The sequence below is a fragment of the Aotus nancymaae genome, unplaced genomic scaffold (genome assembly GCF_030222135.1).
Source record: "Aotus nancymaae isolate 86718 unplaced genomic scaffold, 86718_ANA_hifiasm-v0.15.2.pri h1tg000009l, whole genome shotgun sequence".
NCBI lineage: Eukaryota > Metazoa > Chordata > Mammalia > Primates > Aotidae > Aotus > Aotus nancymaae.
Window position 1 is genome coordinate 324,170 of NW_026988420.1, and position 14,148 is coordinate 338,317.

The following is a 14,148-nucleotide window of genomic DNA, read 5'->3' on the forward strand; positions in this document are numbered from 1 at the left end:
GCTCTTGACAGAATCCTAAAGAGTTCAATAAACTTTTCTGAAATAGAACAGTGCTTTTTTTTTTTTTTGAGACAGTCTCACTCTGTCACCAGGTGCCAGGTTGGAGTGCAGTGGCACAACCTTGGCTCACTGCAACCTCTGCCTCCCGCATTCAAGCAATTCTCCTGCCTCAGCCTCCCGAGTAGCTGGGACTACAGGTGCGCGCCACCATGCCCAGCTATTTTTTTTGTATTTTTAGTAGAGATAGGGTTTCACCATGTTGGCCAGGATGGTCTCGATCTCTTGACCTCGTGATCCACGCGCCTCGGCCTCCCAAAGTGCTGGGATTACAGGTGTGAGCCACTGTGCCCAGCCTAGAATAGTGCTTTTAAAAGGGAAAATGGTTTTGTAGGCCACTTGTCCTTTAACACAACTCATAGAAGAAAGGTAAGTATAGTTAGGCTAAAAAGCTTCCTTAATTTTGAGTACAAAAATGTGTTCATTTCAGTGATTTTCTTTTAAAGAATAATGAACTCGTTAGTGTGTTATAAATACAGAATGCAAGGCCAGGTGCAGTGGCTCATGCCTGTAATCTCAGCACTTTGGGAGGCCGAGGCAGGCGGATGACCTGAGCGCAGAAGTTTGAGACCAGCCTGGGCAACATGGTGAAACCCTGTCTCTACTAAAAATACAAAAATGAGCTGCACATGTTGGCACACACCTGTAATCGCAGCTACTCAGGAGGCTGAGGCAAAAGAATTGCTTGAACCTGGGAGGCAGAGGTTGCAATAAGCAGAGATCGCACCATCACACTATAGCCTGGAGGACAGAGCAAGACTCTGTTTCAAACTAAATAAATAAATAAAAGATAAAAAAAAATACAGAATGCATAGACAAATGACACAATTCAGCTTTATTTTTATTTAATTATAACAATTTTTAAAAACTCCATGACTTTGTGCTATTTCTAATATTTAAATACAAAACATTTCAAATTTTGCACAAATAATTTTGGCTAATGCATTACTATATTTGAATAAAGTCAGATGAAGCAATGATTCCTCTTCTGTGTTTGAAAGGAATGAGTGTGGTGACAAAGTCACAGAATGAGTCCCTGGGATCTGGGGTGGGAGAAGGGGTGGATTAAAATGCTTTGAGTTTGTCACTCCCTAGCAGGCTGAGGGTATGGCACGGCAGCTCGGTGGCGGAGAAGTCTATTCTAGTTTCTAATACTCCAAAGCTAAGTCTTCGGATGTATTTCTTTCTAGCACGTAGAAAGGGCTTTCCTTGGCTGCCAGGAAGTGGGGAGCAGGGATGTGGCATGGTGATGATCTTGGGACAGCCAGGCAATATGTTCAGACACTGGAAAACTGGGGAGGGGGAACAGGGAGACAGAATCTTCATCTTCTTCCTTTTGTGGACTAGGGAGGATGGCGCTTGGTGACAATTTCCTGAGTGTAAAGAAGGAATACAGGTTTGAAAGGTTTGTAATTATATGTTAAAATAGGTACTGAAAACCAATACTCGGGGGTGAGGAAGAAGACGCTGTAAACACTTCTATTTAAAATGAAGATTTCTGGAACAACTATACTAATAGTGGTATCATAAGTCTTTAGCTGGTAAGATCTAGCACTGAAATAACTGTTAATTTTTTTAACTTGTGAGGGATCTTTTTAAAGCACCACTTAAAACCTATATATTAAAAAAATTAAATATAGAAAAGTTGTTCTGATAAATGAGTTTGCGAATGCACAGAAAACAAGAGAACCCATTTTTTAACCTCTGGTAACTAAAGTGGAGCATGAAATCCAAAGCCACTTTGAGGATGTCCTACATTGTTCACCTAAAGGGAAACAAATGCAGAGCTATCAAAGAGTTTCTTGATAAATTCCCAGACCTTGGAGGGCTACGGCTTTTCATAAATATGGTCACTGGACTGATGATTTCTAAATTTTAAATTTGATACCCCAAAAAGTAACATATACGATTTATAAGTTTTTTTTTTTTGAGAAATGACCAAAAAATTGGAACTAGTTTTAACAATCTTTGAAAACTTTAAATTCTACACGTATTTTGAAACACACTTCCAAACAAGATAGACTAACAATAATACATGTCTGCTACACTGCAGAAGTAGCTTAAACTTGCCAAGACATCCTCCTTTGTCCTTGTTTCCTGGAAGAGTTGCTAGGTCATTTTTTGCCGGTGGCCAGCAGCCTCTTTAAGAACAACAAAGGATCTACTGTAAAAGTCACTCTCAGATGTTTGCCCTGCCAGCTAACACCTTCTTTGCACACCGCACCGGAAGGAGCACGGAGCCCGCAGGGCTGGCTGGCCCTGGCTCTGGCCTCACCGCCGGTTGGGCCGCCTTTCGTACTTGTCCTGGCTGCTCCGCTTCCGTGGTGGGGAGTAACTGAGGGAACCTCGGGCACGGAAGCTGTGCTTGTAAGGATGGCTTCTGTGTTTCTTCGGGTTTTCTTCTTCCTGGGCCTGGCTCTTCGCTGGTTCCTTATCGCCCTCTTTTTGTTCATGGTCTTGCTCTTTATGAGAGGGCAATGTGTTTTTAATTGTGTTAATTAGAAATCTTTTATTGGTACCAGCAAGAGGACACTTCATCCTGGGGTTGCAGGGAGAAAAGAAAAACCATCACCAATCAAATGGTTAACTCCAAAGCTGGACCCACTATCGTGATTAGTACCAAAGATTCCTGTTCCCACAGAATTGAGTTTATGAATTTGTTAGCTTTCCTTGCATGCCACCTAGTGTAAACTCTGAGTACCAGGGGGAAAAAAAATCAAGACGATTGAATTCTTGAGACAAGACTGCCTAGGCCCTGTCTGAACACTTTTTAAATCTTTCTTCCTTCCTGGGACTAAATTTCCTGCTGAAGTTCCTATGTACCAGTACTGACCACACTGTGAATTAACAAAATCACTTAATATTTTCTTTCAACTAGTGGGTGCCCGATTTGACTATAATATAATCTGTTTTGGATTAAATTTATTCTGTGTTGTGTTTTATTACCAGATAGTGAAAATTGTTCCTTTTCAAGGAGCCAAAAAAGTATATTCTGCTGTATCTTAAATACAGGAGCTAAATGATCTACTCTAGAAAAAAAAATTGTGTAAAGAATCTATAAATATGCACTAATCTTTTACTTAAAAAAATTCTTACATTTCTATTTCAGGATGCCAGGCTATGCTCTGTGGAAGAGAGCTTTACTCACTCTCCTGCTCTAGTGAATTTCAGTACAGGATATATTTAAGTAGCTTCATGATTCAAGTTCACCTAGGAGAGGCTGCAACCAATCAAATTGCTAATTTACATGCTTAGAGATCTAATAAGATCTTAGATAATATTTATTTTCTTTTTCAGGTGTTAATCTTTCATTTTCAAAAAGATGACCCTACACAAATGAGAACTTGCATTTCTCTTGGCCTTGAAGTAGCTGTCATATAATGGGCTAGTTTAGGAGTATGCTGATCCCCAGAATCATGTTATTCAGGGTGGCTGGTATTAAACAAAAATGCAGGTAGAAGAGCCGCCGTTCTATACATTTTGATTTACAGAGAACCCCACACAATGCCTCAAAATCAAGCCAACAGCACTCCACCGTAGGAACTGTGTGGACTAGTACTGCACAGGGGAAGCACAAGCAGTCATTCATCACTTACAGAGTTCAGACCACCTCGGAAAGCCAAAATGGCACCGAATCTGGAAGTAAAAGGAAGAAAAAAAAGAAAAGGCCTCCTGCTGCAAGTAGGTAGCTCTTGAGCCTTCAAGGACAGAGAAAATATCTGAGAAGAATCAATGTTTACTCCCAGTGTGCTGTGCCTGTTTAATGGTGAAGCCAGAAAAGTGACAAAGGAATGAACTAGAACAAGGAGGAAACTAAATTTAGAGAAGGACAGTGGAGTGCAATAACAGTGGGAACATTCAGAGGTGGTGACAGCTCTGGAGTTTAGAAGCCCCAGTGAATGAGATGAGGGGCAAAAAAGAAAGGCGGTAACAAAGGAAAAACAGTTCTGCAAGTACTGCCAGGTACGAACTATAGAGCTTCACGGAGCTTCCAGAAAAAGTGCACCAGCGTCATGCTTCCTTAGTAGTCTCAAGGTAAAGACATTTCTACCTCCTGGGGGCATGCTGGCATTAGGGCACTCCTGTGCAGGAAGGCAGGCACGTGATTAGAGGCAAGCCGAGTTCTCCTGAAGGGTCTGACGGTACTACTCAATGCAGGTGCTGCTTTGGTGAAGTCAGACAGTGTTATACACTGGCATGTTCCAAAACAGCGTAACACTGACAGCCTACAGGAAAAACTACGCTTCATCACAGAAAGTAAAAAGCTTAGAGGGCCCATCTGTGGCAATGGTGACCTGGTGCTTACTATAGAAGCAAAATCTTTTTTATAGGCAAATGAACTACATATGTCTCTTGGATATATAGGGCTAGGAATAGCTGGTGAAACATGCCCAGCTACAGAATAATTCTGGGGTATTTTCACTGAAGTGGGCCATCTCAGTGGTAGTAAACTGGCCAATTCTTCTCTGCATTAAACAAGGAAAGGTACTTTCCTCAGATGTGATGGTCGTCCAGGATCTCAGAATGAAACCTTTGGTAACTACTGGTGAATTCCACTCTATTTTGCTATCCGCAATGTCAGATCGTCTTTAAAACCAAATGCTTCCTTGAGGGGAGCAAAGCCCTGCTACTTAACTGCAGCATTCATGCCGAGAGGCAGACGGGACTGCACCTATCTTCCAACTGCTAGTGTAACCCACTGACTCAACATAGTGACCCAAAGAGTTAGTCAGACAATGAGATGGTTTTCTAGAATAATTCCCACAAGAAAACTGGCATTTACATCTCTTTTAACATCAGAGATGCAGTTTTTAAATGTTGGTTATGGCTGGAATTCTATTCTAGGTGAAAAGCCAAGGGTGGCTTGAAGGGATCTTGGTTTACTGGGATAGGGTGGAGGTGGGGTTTGAAAGTCAGACATCTCCCAGGCATGCCAGTGCACATTTTAGAAGTGATGACAAGTGCTCATCCACACTCTACTAATAAATAGGGCAGGGCAATGAGATACAGTAGTTGCAAGCAGACGTGAAGGTACATATAGTAAATAATTTTGTGTAAAGAAATTCCAAAATCTGCATTTAACAGATACAAGTATGAGGACGCAACATCAAAACCAATGTCTGAGGGAATCAGTGGGGAGAGCCTCTCTGGCCTTTAAGGTAGTAATTAATTTTGCTGACTCTCACAGCCAGTTGTTTCATTGCTAAGAAATCAAACTACATGAGACAGTGGCTGAGCACATATGCTCTGGAATCACACTATCTATCAGACTGGACTTTGGGCATGTTATGTAATCTCCCTGCTGTCTCTTAGCTGTTAAGGGGGGATAATAATGGCGACTATCTTAAAGGGTTGCATGCAGATCAAATGAATGAGAACATGTAAAGTACTCAGAACAATGCCTGACACATATAGGCACTTAGTTAATTTCAGCTTTGGTTCACAGACTACTATTTAATTAGCTGTGTGATCACAGGCAAATTACTTAACTCCTCTTTGCATTCATTTCCCTCACTTGCAAAATGGGAATAACAGAAGTATCTACCTTACAAAGTTATTGTGAGGCTTTAATGAGATAATGCATAAAGCATTTAGCATGGTATGTGGCATATAGCAAACTGCAACAAATGTTACCTACAGGTCCACAATTCTTATTCCTAATTCCAAAATTTAAAAGCCCATTAAAACCAAGTTATTTTTATGACACCAAAATTTGTTTGCCAGCAAAACTTGATCTGACCCGATTCTGAGCTATTTATATGGTCTTTATCCCATTTAATATAAACATTCATATGTTTTGCTAAAAACATAATACCATTTGAACAAGTACAGGGTAGTGGTGGTGAGGGGTGTGGTACATGCTATCTGTGCTGTAATACCTTTCTAAAATGTGGAAATATCTAAAATTAGAGACTTATTTAGATAGAAAGGTTTTAGACAAAGGATGGTGGACCTACATTACTATTTACTCTCTCTTCACAAGAAAGAGAACATACAGCTCTCAAATAGGCTAATGTATCCAGAATTATTCCAAGATGGCAACTCAAAATGTCATCCCAAAGCCTGAAATCACCTGTGATAATAAGTTAATCAAGAACAGACTAGAATATCTGAAGTTTCTCTATGAAAGAAAAGATTAAGAAAAAAGCCATAATTAAAAGTTAATGAGACGTTTTACATGTTTCCAAAAAAAGGGTTAAAATTTTAAAAAGTTTTGGTACTTAAAAAAAGGGTTAGAATTTTAAAAAGTTTTGGTACCTTAAATGGTTAGATTTGTATTTTTGAAAGTTTCAGATTCCAGGCTATCTCAATTCTGCGTTGCTATAGGGATCAAGGGGCTACTACATACTACCTCTGAGTTTATCATTTATATTTCCAACTGTTCCACAAATCCTCTAGGATTTTGTCCTCAGATGTAAAACTAAAGGTTGAAGTAGGTAGGACTCTAGAGTCCCTTCCAGTTTTAGGATCCTCTACTCATGCTCTGTATGTTATCTCTTTAGAAAAGTTTTCTCTGCTCATTCATCACATTAGGAAAATATTTCTTACTGCCATTTCCTGCCTCCCCTGAACCCCCACAGTATTTGAGATGACATGATAAGCTGGCATTAGACACTCCACCATTCCCTGCTTTTCTCATATCAGCTTTGAGGTAACCATCTGAGCCCTGCAATCACGCATAAGATCACAGGGCCACAGCTGCCTGCTGTGTTGCACCATCTGTCACTGACTAGGCCCCAAAAGTGTGCTGGAAAAAGGACTGGAGGAGGCCACAGGACAGGGCAGCTGCTTTCCTGCCTTAGCTCTGACTTGCAGGGTGACTTTCTCACCCTGGCTATTTTAATATGTAGTTTATTTTTGTTTCTAGAAAGTTATGCTAGCGCACATGTTAAGACCCAGATTTAAGGTGCTAACAACATAAATGGATATAAACCCTAAATATCATGAGACTGGTTAAGTCTGCTTTGGAAAGTACCAATGACACACTGTCAGATTTGAGATCTGACATTCTATCTATATTAAACTTTAAAAGGAAAGCAATTTCCTTCGTTTTCAAAGCTGTGGGCTCAGAAGCTGTGAGGAAGACTTCCACATGCCATGGGAAAGGCTGACTGCTCGAGAATCTGCCACTGGAGAGACGAAGACTGGGGCTAGGATTAGACACTTTTCATCTTTTTTGTCTCTCTTGCTGAAGGAGGGAGGTAGTATTATCTAACTTTCCACAGATTTAGACCTGCCACCTTTTGCTTCTAAAATATCTCATGAATGGGACCTGAGAGTGACACAGGATCACTAGCCAACAGGGTACACTGAAGACACAATTGCCCTGTGCTATTCCATTACCAATGTTGCCTCATTTCATCTCCACAACCATCATCCAAAAGAAAAGATAAAGCACTTATCCATATCCCAAGCTAGTAAGAGGTGGAGCCAGATTGGAACCAGGGAGTCTGGAATGGGGCAGAGGGAGTGGAGCAGAGAAAGACTCACTGCAGTCTAACCAGATGGCCAATTAACAGAGCAGTCAAGAAAGAAACCGCAGGTGAAAAGCTTGTCAGCACACTGTAGCTGAGGATCCTCCTCAAGGGCAGGCATGAAGCAGCAGATGCACACACAGTGACAGGTCTGCTAAGGACAGCAGGCCACTCAGGAGCCCAGAAGAGTCACCGACACGGCCAAGGACAAAGGTGGAGAGTCCCTTAAACATGCCTGATTCTAAGATGTGTGAAGTCGAACAGGTAGTGGGAAATAAGGAGTCACAAAAATTATTTTTATGGTTAGGGAACAGACACCATGGAGTCATGGAAACAAGGTTCCATGCAGTGTACTTCAATTCGTTCTTTTATTCTGTGGACAAATCCATTCCTATACTAGCAAACAGCACATCTTCCATTCTGGACATGTCTTTGCACTCTCATGGATGTAGGTCTGGAATAGTGCCTCTAAAAAGACTGAGGCAGAGGCCTAACTTCATTCCCAACTCTCCATGAAACAAGGGGAATATTTGTTATCTTGATGCTGTGGTTGATTACAACTCATTTTGCCGTTCAATGCTGCCACAACTACCATAACCACCCATGGTGCTACAGTTTACAATTTGGCAATCAAATGCCTCAGCATGTGGCCACCTGAAAAATGCTTTTATGGTGTTATAATCCCTATTAGTAAACTATTAACCCTTAATTACTCTGTGTACAACAGTCCAGAGGCTCACAGTGGGTGTTCAATGACTATCTCTAACACTGTACCTAAAAGTAATGGAATATCATTGACATATGTTTGTCTGTATGTATATGTATATATGTGTGTATATATATATTTAAATATCTGATATATGCAAAGCATTATGCTAACCCTATAGCAAAGATACATACCAACCTATCTGTTTATGTGTCTCCGTCTTTGGAGACTACCAAGAGGAACAGAAGGTAGGGGAAGTTGAAGTTCAGAAGCAGATAAGTGAATAGTAGCACAGTGAGACAGTCTGCAAGGCTATAATCTCTCAGCCTCTAGCTCCCTCAGCAACGCAAATCATTTACATAGCTATGTGCTCTAACAGTAACACATTCAGGGCTCTCTCACTCACTTTCATAACTGGATATGAAAGGAATGTGGGAAGCAGGGGCAGTAAGCGTTGGCATTTCAGCATGTTATCAGACAATAACCCACAGAGAGAAGTGATGTCGCACAAGGAGTGTTAAGTGACAGATAGGAAAGCCAAGTTATAGTCCCATCAGTGACTGAGTAGCCAGGGCTTTAGGAAACCTCTTTGGGCCTCATGTTCTTTACGTAAAAAGGCTTTGGATCTCTGTGGCCTAAAAATATTGCCAACAGCCTCCTCCATGAATTGTCTGAGATGTGAGCCCTTGCTCCCCTCCTCACTGGTTCTAACACAGTCAGCATGGCGTGCCACACTGTGATCACCTGCTTGTTTATCTATATCCACCAGTGGATTAAAAACTTTAAGGCCAGGAAAGTGAATCTTCTTTACTGCTGTCCATGATTGGCCTCTTAACATACCTACTGGTGCCCAGTGAATATTCACATAAACAAATAAACACATGTCTGGATAAAGACTGGAGAAATTATTTGCTTTCCAATAATCAACAGTTGATGACATAAACTAGAAGAACAAGATGGGTGAGTTTCTTCCAAATCTCCAGATTGACTCTCAATCCAAACAGAAAAGCATCAAAAAATGTCATTCCCCTTAATTGGGTTAAGAGAACTCAAGAATCATTTTCTCTCAATTCAACCTTTAGGGTTTATTTTGCCAAAATATAAGCTTTTCCACATATAAGGCTGAAGTTCCACAGGCACTAGACTCAAAAATTGTATTAGGCAGTAGATAAGCTACAGTGAATGTGATCAGAATAAAAACAGCTTTGTAGACAATGAAGCTGGGCAAATTTCTGAAATTTATGCTTATAAATTCCTTTACGTTGACTAAAAGGAAGTCATATGAGCCAATATTTCAGCTTCTCTAAGGCCTCTGTCAACAACAGCTTCTGAAGAGATTCTTTTGCTGAAATATATCCAAGGAAGAATATAACACCAAATGGTGTCTTTCTTTATAAAATAAAAAATGGCATCCCACTTGCATTTTCTTTAGCTTAGCAATCTCTTTCTGGCATCTGCTCAACCATCTATTTCTTACAGAATATCCAAAATGAAAAATAATGTCACTTACTCTAGTTCTATTGTAAATTTTAAAGCAGATAAAAGGTCTTCTAGATACTTAGAAAAAAAGAGGCCATGGTCACTAGTGAACAACAGATTGCTACTCTTTTAAGAATTGTCCAAGAAGGTCCACTCCACAGCAACGGGATTGAGACTCTCATGGCCGAACACCTTGTCAGGCTACCTAAGTGCTATTTCAGCACAGAGGAGCTGTCTGCCCCTGGCCAAGGTGTAGGATTGTTCTGGATTATGCAGAGTAGGCTGGTATCATTCTTTTTAATAAAAAAGGGATTATAAAAATGTTCTTCAAATTTGTGTGCACTTTAGAATCACCTGGGTATCTCTTTTAAACACCAAAGCCCAGGCTACACCCCAAGCTCATAATCACTGATAGTGGGGCATAGGCATCAGTATGTTTTGAAGATTTCCAGGTGATTCCAAATGTGCTGATAAATTTGGGAACTAATGACTAGTGATTAAAAGTTTCTCACACACACTTATTAAATAAATGGAAACCAGGTGATCTTCCAGGATGAGCAGATGGAGGGCAGGTGCCCTTTGGCCCGGCACCAGTGAGTAGAAGCAAGCCATGGTTGTCATGGGTCCAGACCTCCTTTCATAGCCCATATCTGTTTGGGTGTGCTGAACTGCTGGACTGAACACTGGCTAGGCAAAAGCAGGTTCCCCTGGAGTAACCAAGTACCCAGAGATTCCTGCTTCCAGAGCAACACAGATAAAAAGTCAAAATGTAAACATTACAAAAGAGAGAGAAAGAGAAAAGTAGATAAACTCTTTAAATGAAGTCAAGTCTTCATGGGATTGACTTGCTCAATTGTTCAGAGCAGTGCTTCCCAAACTTAGTTGATAAGATCTTCTGGGAAGCTTTAAAACACACACACACACAACAAAAAAAACCTGTAGGACCGATCTTAGACTTCTCTGTCAGAATGTCCTAGAATGTAGCAGGAAGGAGATCTGTATTTCTAAAAACCTCTGCAGATTATTTTCTCATTACAAAAATCTCTATTAAGAAGTGATAAATAGAACACGTATTTGTTATACATTACTGTAAAAGAGGCAGAGGATCATAGTGGAGAGCATTTCCCCCTTCTCATGCTTCCCTTAGTGCTCACTGTTAGCAGGCCTGACTTCTCACAGACTTTTATGCATTACAGGGTCCCACGGCCTTCCCTGACCTGGCTGATAGAGGATTACACACATTGGTCCACAACTCAGTTTTTCACATACATACTAGACAAAATACAGTGCTGACGAATTCTTTTTAGTGACTGAAATATTCCATAGTAGTATGTACCACAGTTTATTTGAGCATTTCCTTATCTATGGACATTTGGACTGTTTCCATTTTTTTTACTATCAAAATGTGCACAATAATTTTATACTTAGGTCTGCGCACATTTATGAGGTTCTATGAAAGAGAGATTACTGGGAGCAGAGATTCTGGGTAAAGAGGCACAGAGAACTGTGACTTAACATTTTGCCCACAGCCCTGCACAGAACAGACCACACCACTGCCTGCAGTGCACACAGCACCCCTTTTCACGTCCCTTCACATCCCGTCACCTCCACTGGATTACTGCCTCTTTCATTTCTGTCAATCTAATGGGTAAAATTTAAGGGCTATTTAAGAGGAATATAAATATCTACGCATGCACTTCCATCCTCCTTAGAGTATAAATTCTAAGAGGGCAGGAATCTTTGTCATTCTGTTTACAGATACATGAGTATCAAAATAGTGCCTAGCTCTGCTACGTACTCAATAAATATGTCAGTATGTTTATTTACTGGCCATTTGTAGTTTTGATACACACACACACACACACACACACACAGAGAGATATGGTTTTCTTTTCTTTTTTTTTTTTCTGAGATGGAGTTTCGCTCTTGTTACCCAGGCTGGAGTGCAATGGTGCGATCAAGGCTCACCGCAACCTCTGCCTCCTGGGTTCAGGCAATTCTCCTGCCTTAGCCTCCTGAGTAGCTGGGATTACAGGCACGCGCCACCATGCCCAGCTAATTTTTTGTATTTTTAGTAGAGACGGGGTTTCACCATATTGACCAGGATGGTCTCGATCTCTTGATCTCGTGATCCACCCGCCTTGGCCTCCCAAAGTGCTGGGATTACAGGCGTGAGCCACTGCGCCCGGTTTTCTTTTTATAAACTGATTTGTAGAAGTTTTTTCAGTATTAAGAATATTAGTCCAAGCCGGGCGCGGTGGCTCAAGCCTGTAATCCCAGCACTTTGGGAGGCCGAGGCGGGTGGATCACGAGGTCAAGAGATCGAGACCATCCTGGTCAACATTGTGAAACCCCGTCTCTACTAATACAAAAAAATTAGCTGGGCATGGTGGCACATGCCTGTAATCCCAGCTACTCCGGAAGCTGAGGCAGGAGAATCGCCTGAACCCAGGAGGCGGAGGTTGCGGTGAGCCGAGATCGTGCCATTGCACTCCAGCCTGGGTAACGAGAGTGAAACTCCGTCTCAAAAAAAAAAAAAAAAAAAACAAAAAAAAAAAAGAATATTAGTCCATTGTCTGTTATATGTGGCAAATAATTTCAACCAGTCTACCACTTGTCTTTTTACAAGTTAACTTTTTGTGTGGTACATTTTTCTATGTAGAAGTTCACTATTATTAGCACATGGTCGAATCTGCCATGTCTCATTCATAGCTTCTAGGTTTTGTGCCTGGCTAAGCAATGTTTCTACCCTATCTCTGCCAATATTATACAAAATATTAGCCTATATTTTCTTCTGTAAGATTCATATTTTGTATGTTTAGTTTTTAATTTTCAGTATTACAGATGAATAGTCAATTGTATTAGCATCACTTACTAAATAATCCACCCTTTCACCACCAATATGAACAATGACCTTTTTCCACAGTTAGTTCATATACATATGTGGGTCTCCATTCTTTTTTTGGTTTTCTTTCCTTCTCTGCTCCCTTCCTTCCCCTGGTCTCTATTCTTGGTTCTCTATTTTCTCTCACTAATGTCTTTAGTCTTACACTAATGTCTTACTATAAATTTACAGTCCATTATTATATCTGAACATGCAATACTCTCATCCCATTCCCCCCAAAAATATCTTGGCTGAAAAACTACATCTTTATAATGGAGAGATCTGGTAGTCACTAGCTTTACCAAGGGCAACCTGACATTAAGTCCTCCTGACCTGTTGTAATTAAGATGTATAAAAACATCACCTGTAATATTCCTTCCAATCAAACAAGTTTAACCTGAATCTAATCAAGAAAACATAAGCAAATCCAGTATGTGGAACATTTTTGCCTGGATCCTGAATCTGCATCCCAAACAAAAAAGCAACCATTATAAAAGACATTTTTGGGATGTTAGATGATGATATAAAATTATACCTTAATTTCATTGATACTGTAATTACAATGTGATTATGTATGAGAACGTCTTCGAGATCTGCATGCTGAAGAATTTAGGGCTGAAGTATCAAGATGCCTACAATCAATTTTCACATGGTTCAGCCAAAAATTAATACATTTGTGTATTACATGTGAATATATTACACAGAGCACGTAAACATATATATTCACACAATTTCCTGTTTTCTCATTATATTTTCTAGTGGGCTATTGACTGTATAAGCAAGGAATTGATTTTGAATGTTGATCTTGTGCTGAACCACTAACAGTAAACATCGTATCTTCAAAAAATGACCCTTTGTCTCCTTTCTTCCCCTCCTATTGTCCTTGTTTTGCTGCATTTACTTGCTGGCACCTATCTAAGCAGCAGTTCTCAATCAATGTGTGACCTGTGAACCCTGAGGGCCCTCCAGACTCATGAGGGAACCTACAAAGTCAAACCTATTTCCACAGTTTTGATATAATTTGCTTTTCTCCGCAGGGTTGACATTTGCACTGATGGTGCAAAAGTAACAAGGAAAACAGTGGCAAGAATCAAGGCAGTGATGATAAACTGTACCAGTGGTCACTGTACTCTTTACCACCATGCACTTCCAGTTAAAAATGGCCAGTTTTACTTGAGAGTGTCCTTGACGAAGCAGTAAAAATTAACAATTTTGTTAAATTTTGACCCTTGAGCATCTGTCTTTTTAATAATGTATGTGTATAACTGGGAAATACATACAAAGCACTTCTGTTACTTGAGATTATGGTGGCTGCCTCAAGTAAAAGTACTTGTGTGACAGAGTGGCAAACTGAACTAGCTGGTTATTCAGACGTCAGGTGTGGGTGAGCCTGTCACTTCAAGGAAGACAACTCACAGTATTTGTTGCCAATATACAACTGGAGCTTCCAGATGAATGGAAATTAGAATTTTGGTAAACTGTGAACTTGACAGGTTTCCTTGACACTTAAAAGACTTATCTGATGAGATTAGTAATGATATTTACAA

The 14,148-nt window shown here is 40.4% G+C and overlaps 1 protein-coding gene across 3 annotated transcripts in view; it reads right to left on the reverse strand.

The window, feature by feature from the left end:
* Positions 1-867: 867 nt before the first annotated feature.
* Positions 868-14,148, reverse strand: part of LOC105730067 (protein POLR1D) — a 45,840-nt gene continuing 32,559 nt past the window's right edge. For all 3 annotated transcript variants that reach the window (XM_012471076.2, XM_012471074.3, XM_012471075.3), the window contains exon 3: positions 868-2,596. In XM_012471076.2, coding sequence (XP_012326499.2) covers positions 2,329-2,596 — 268 coding nt within the window. In that variant the 3' untranslated portion in view covers positions 868-2,328. The remainder of the gene's footprint in view (positions 2,597-14,148) is intronic.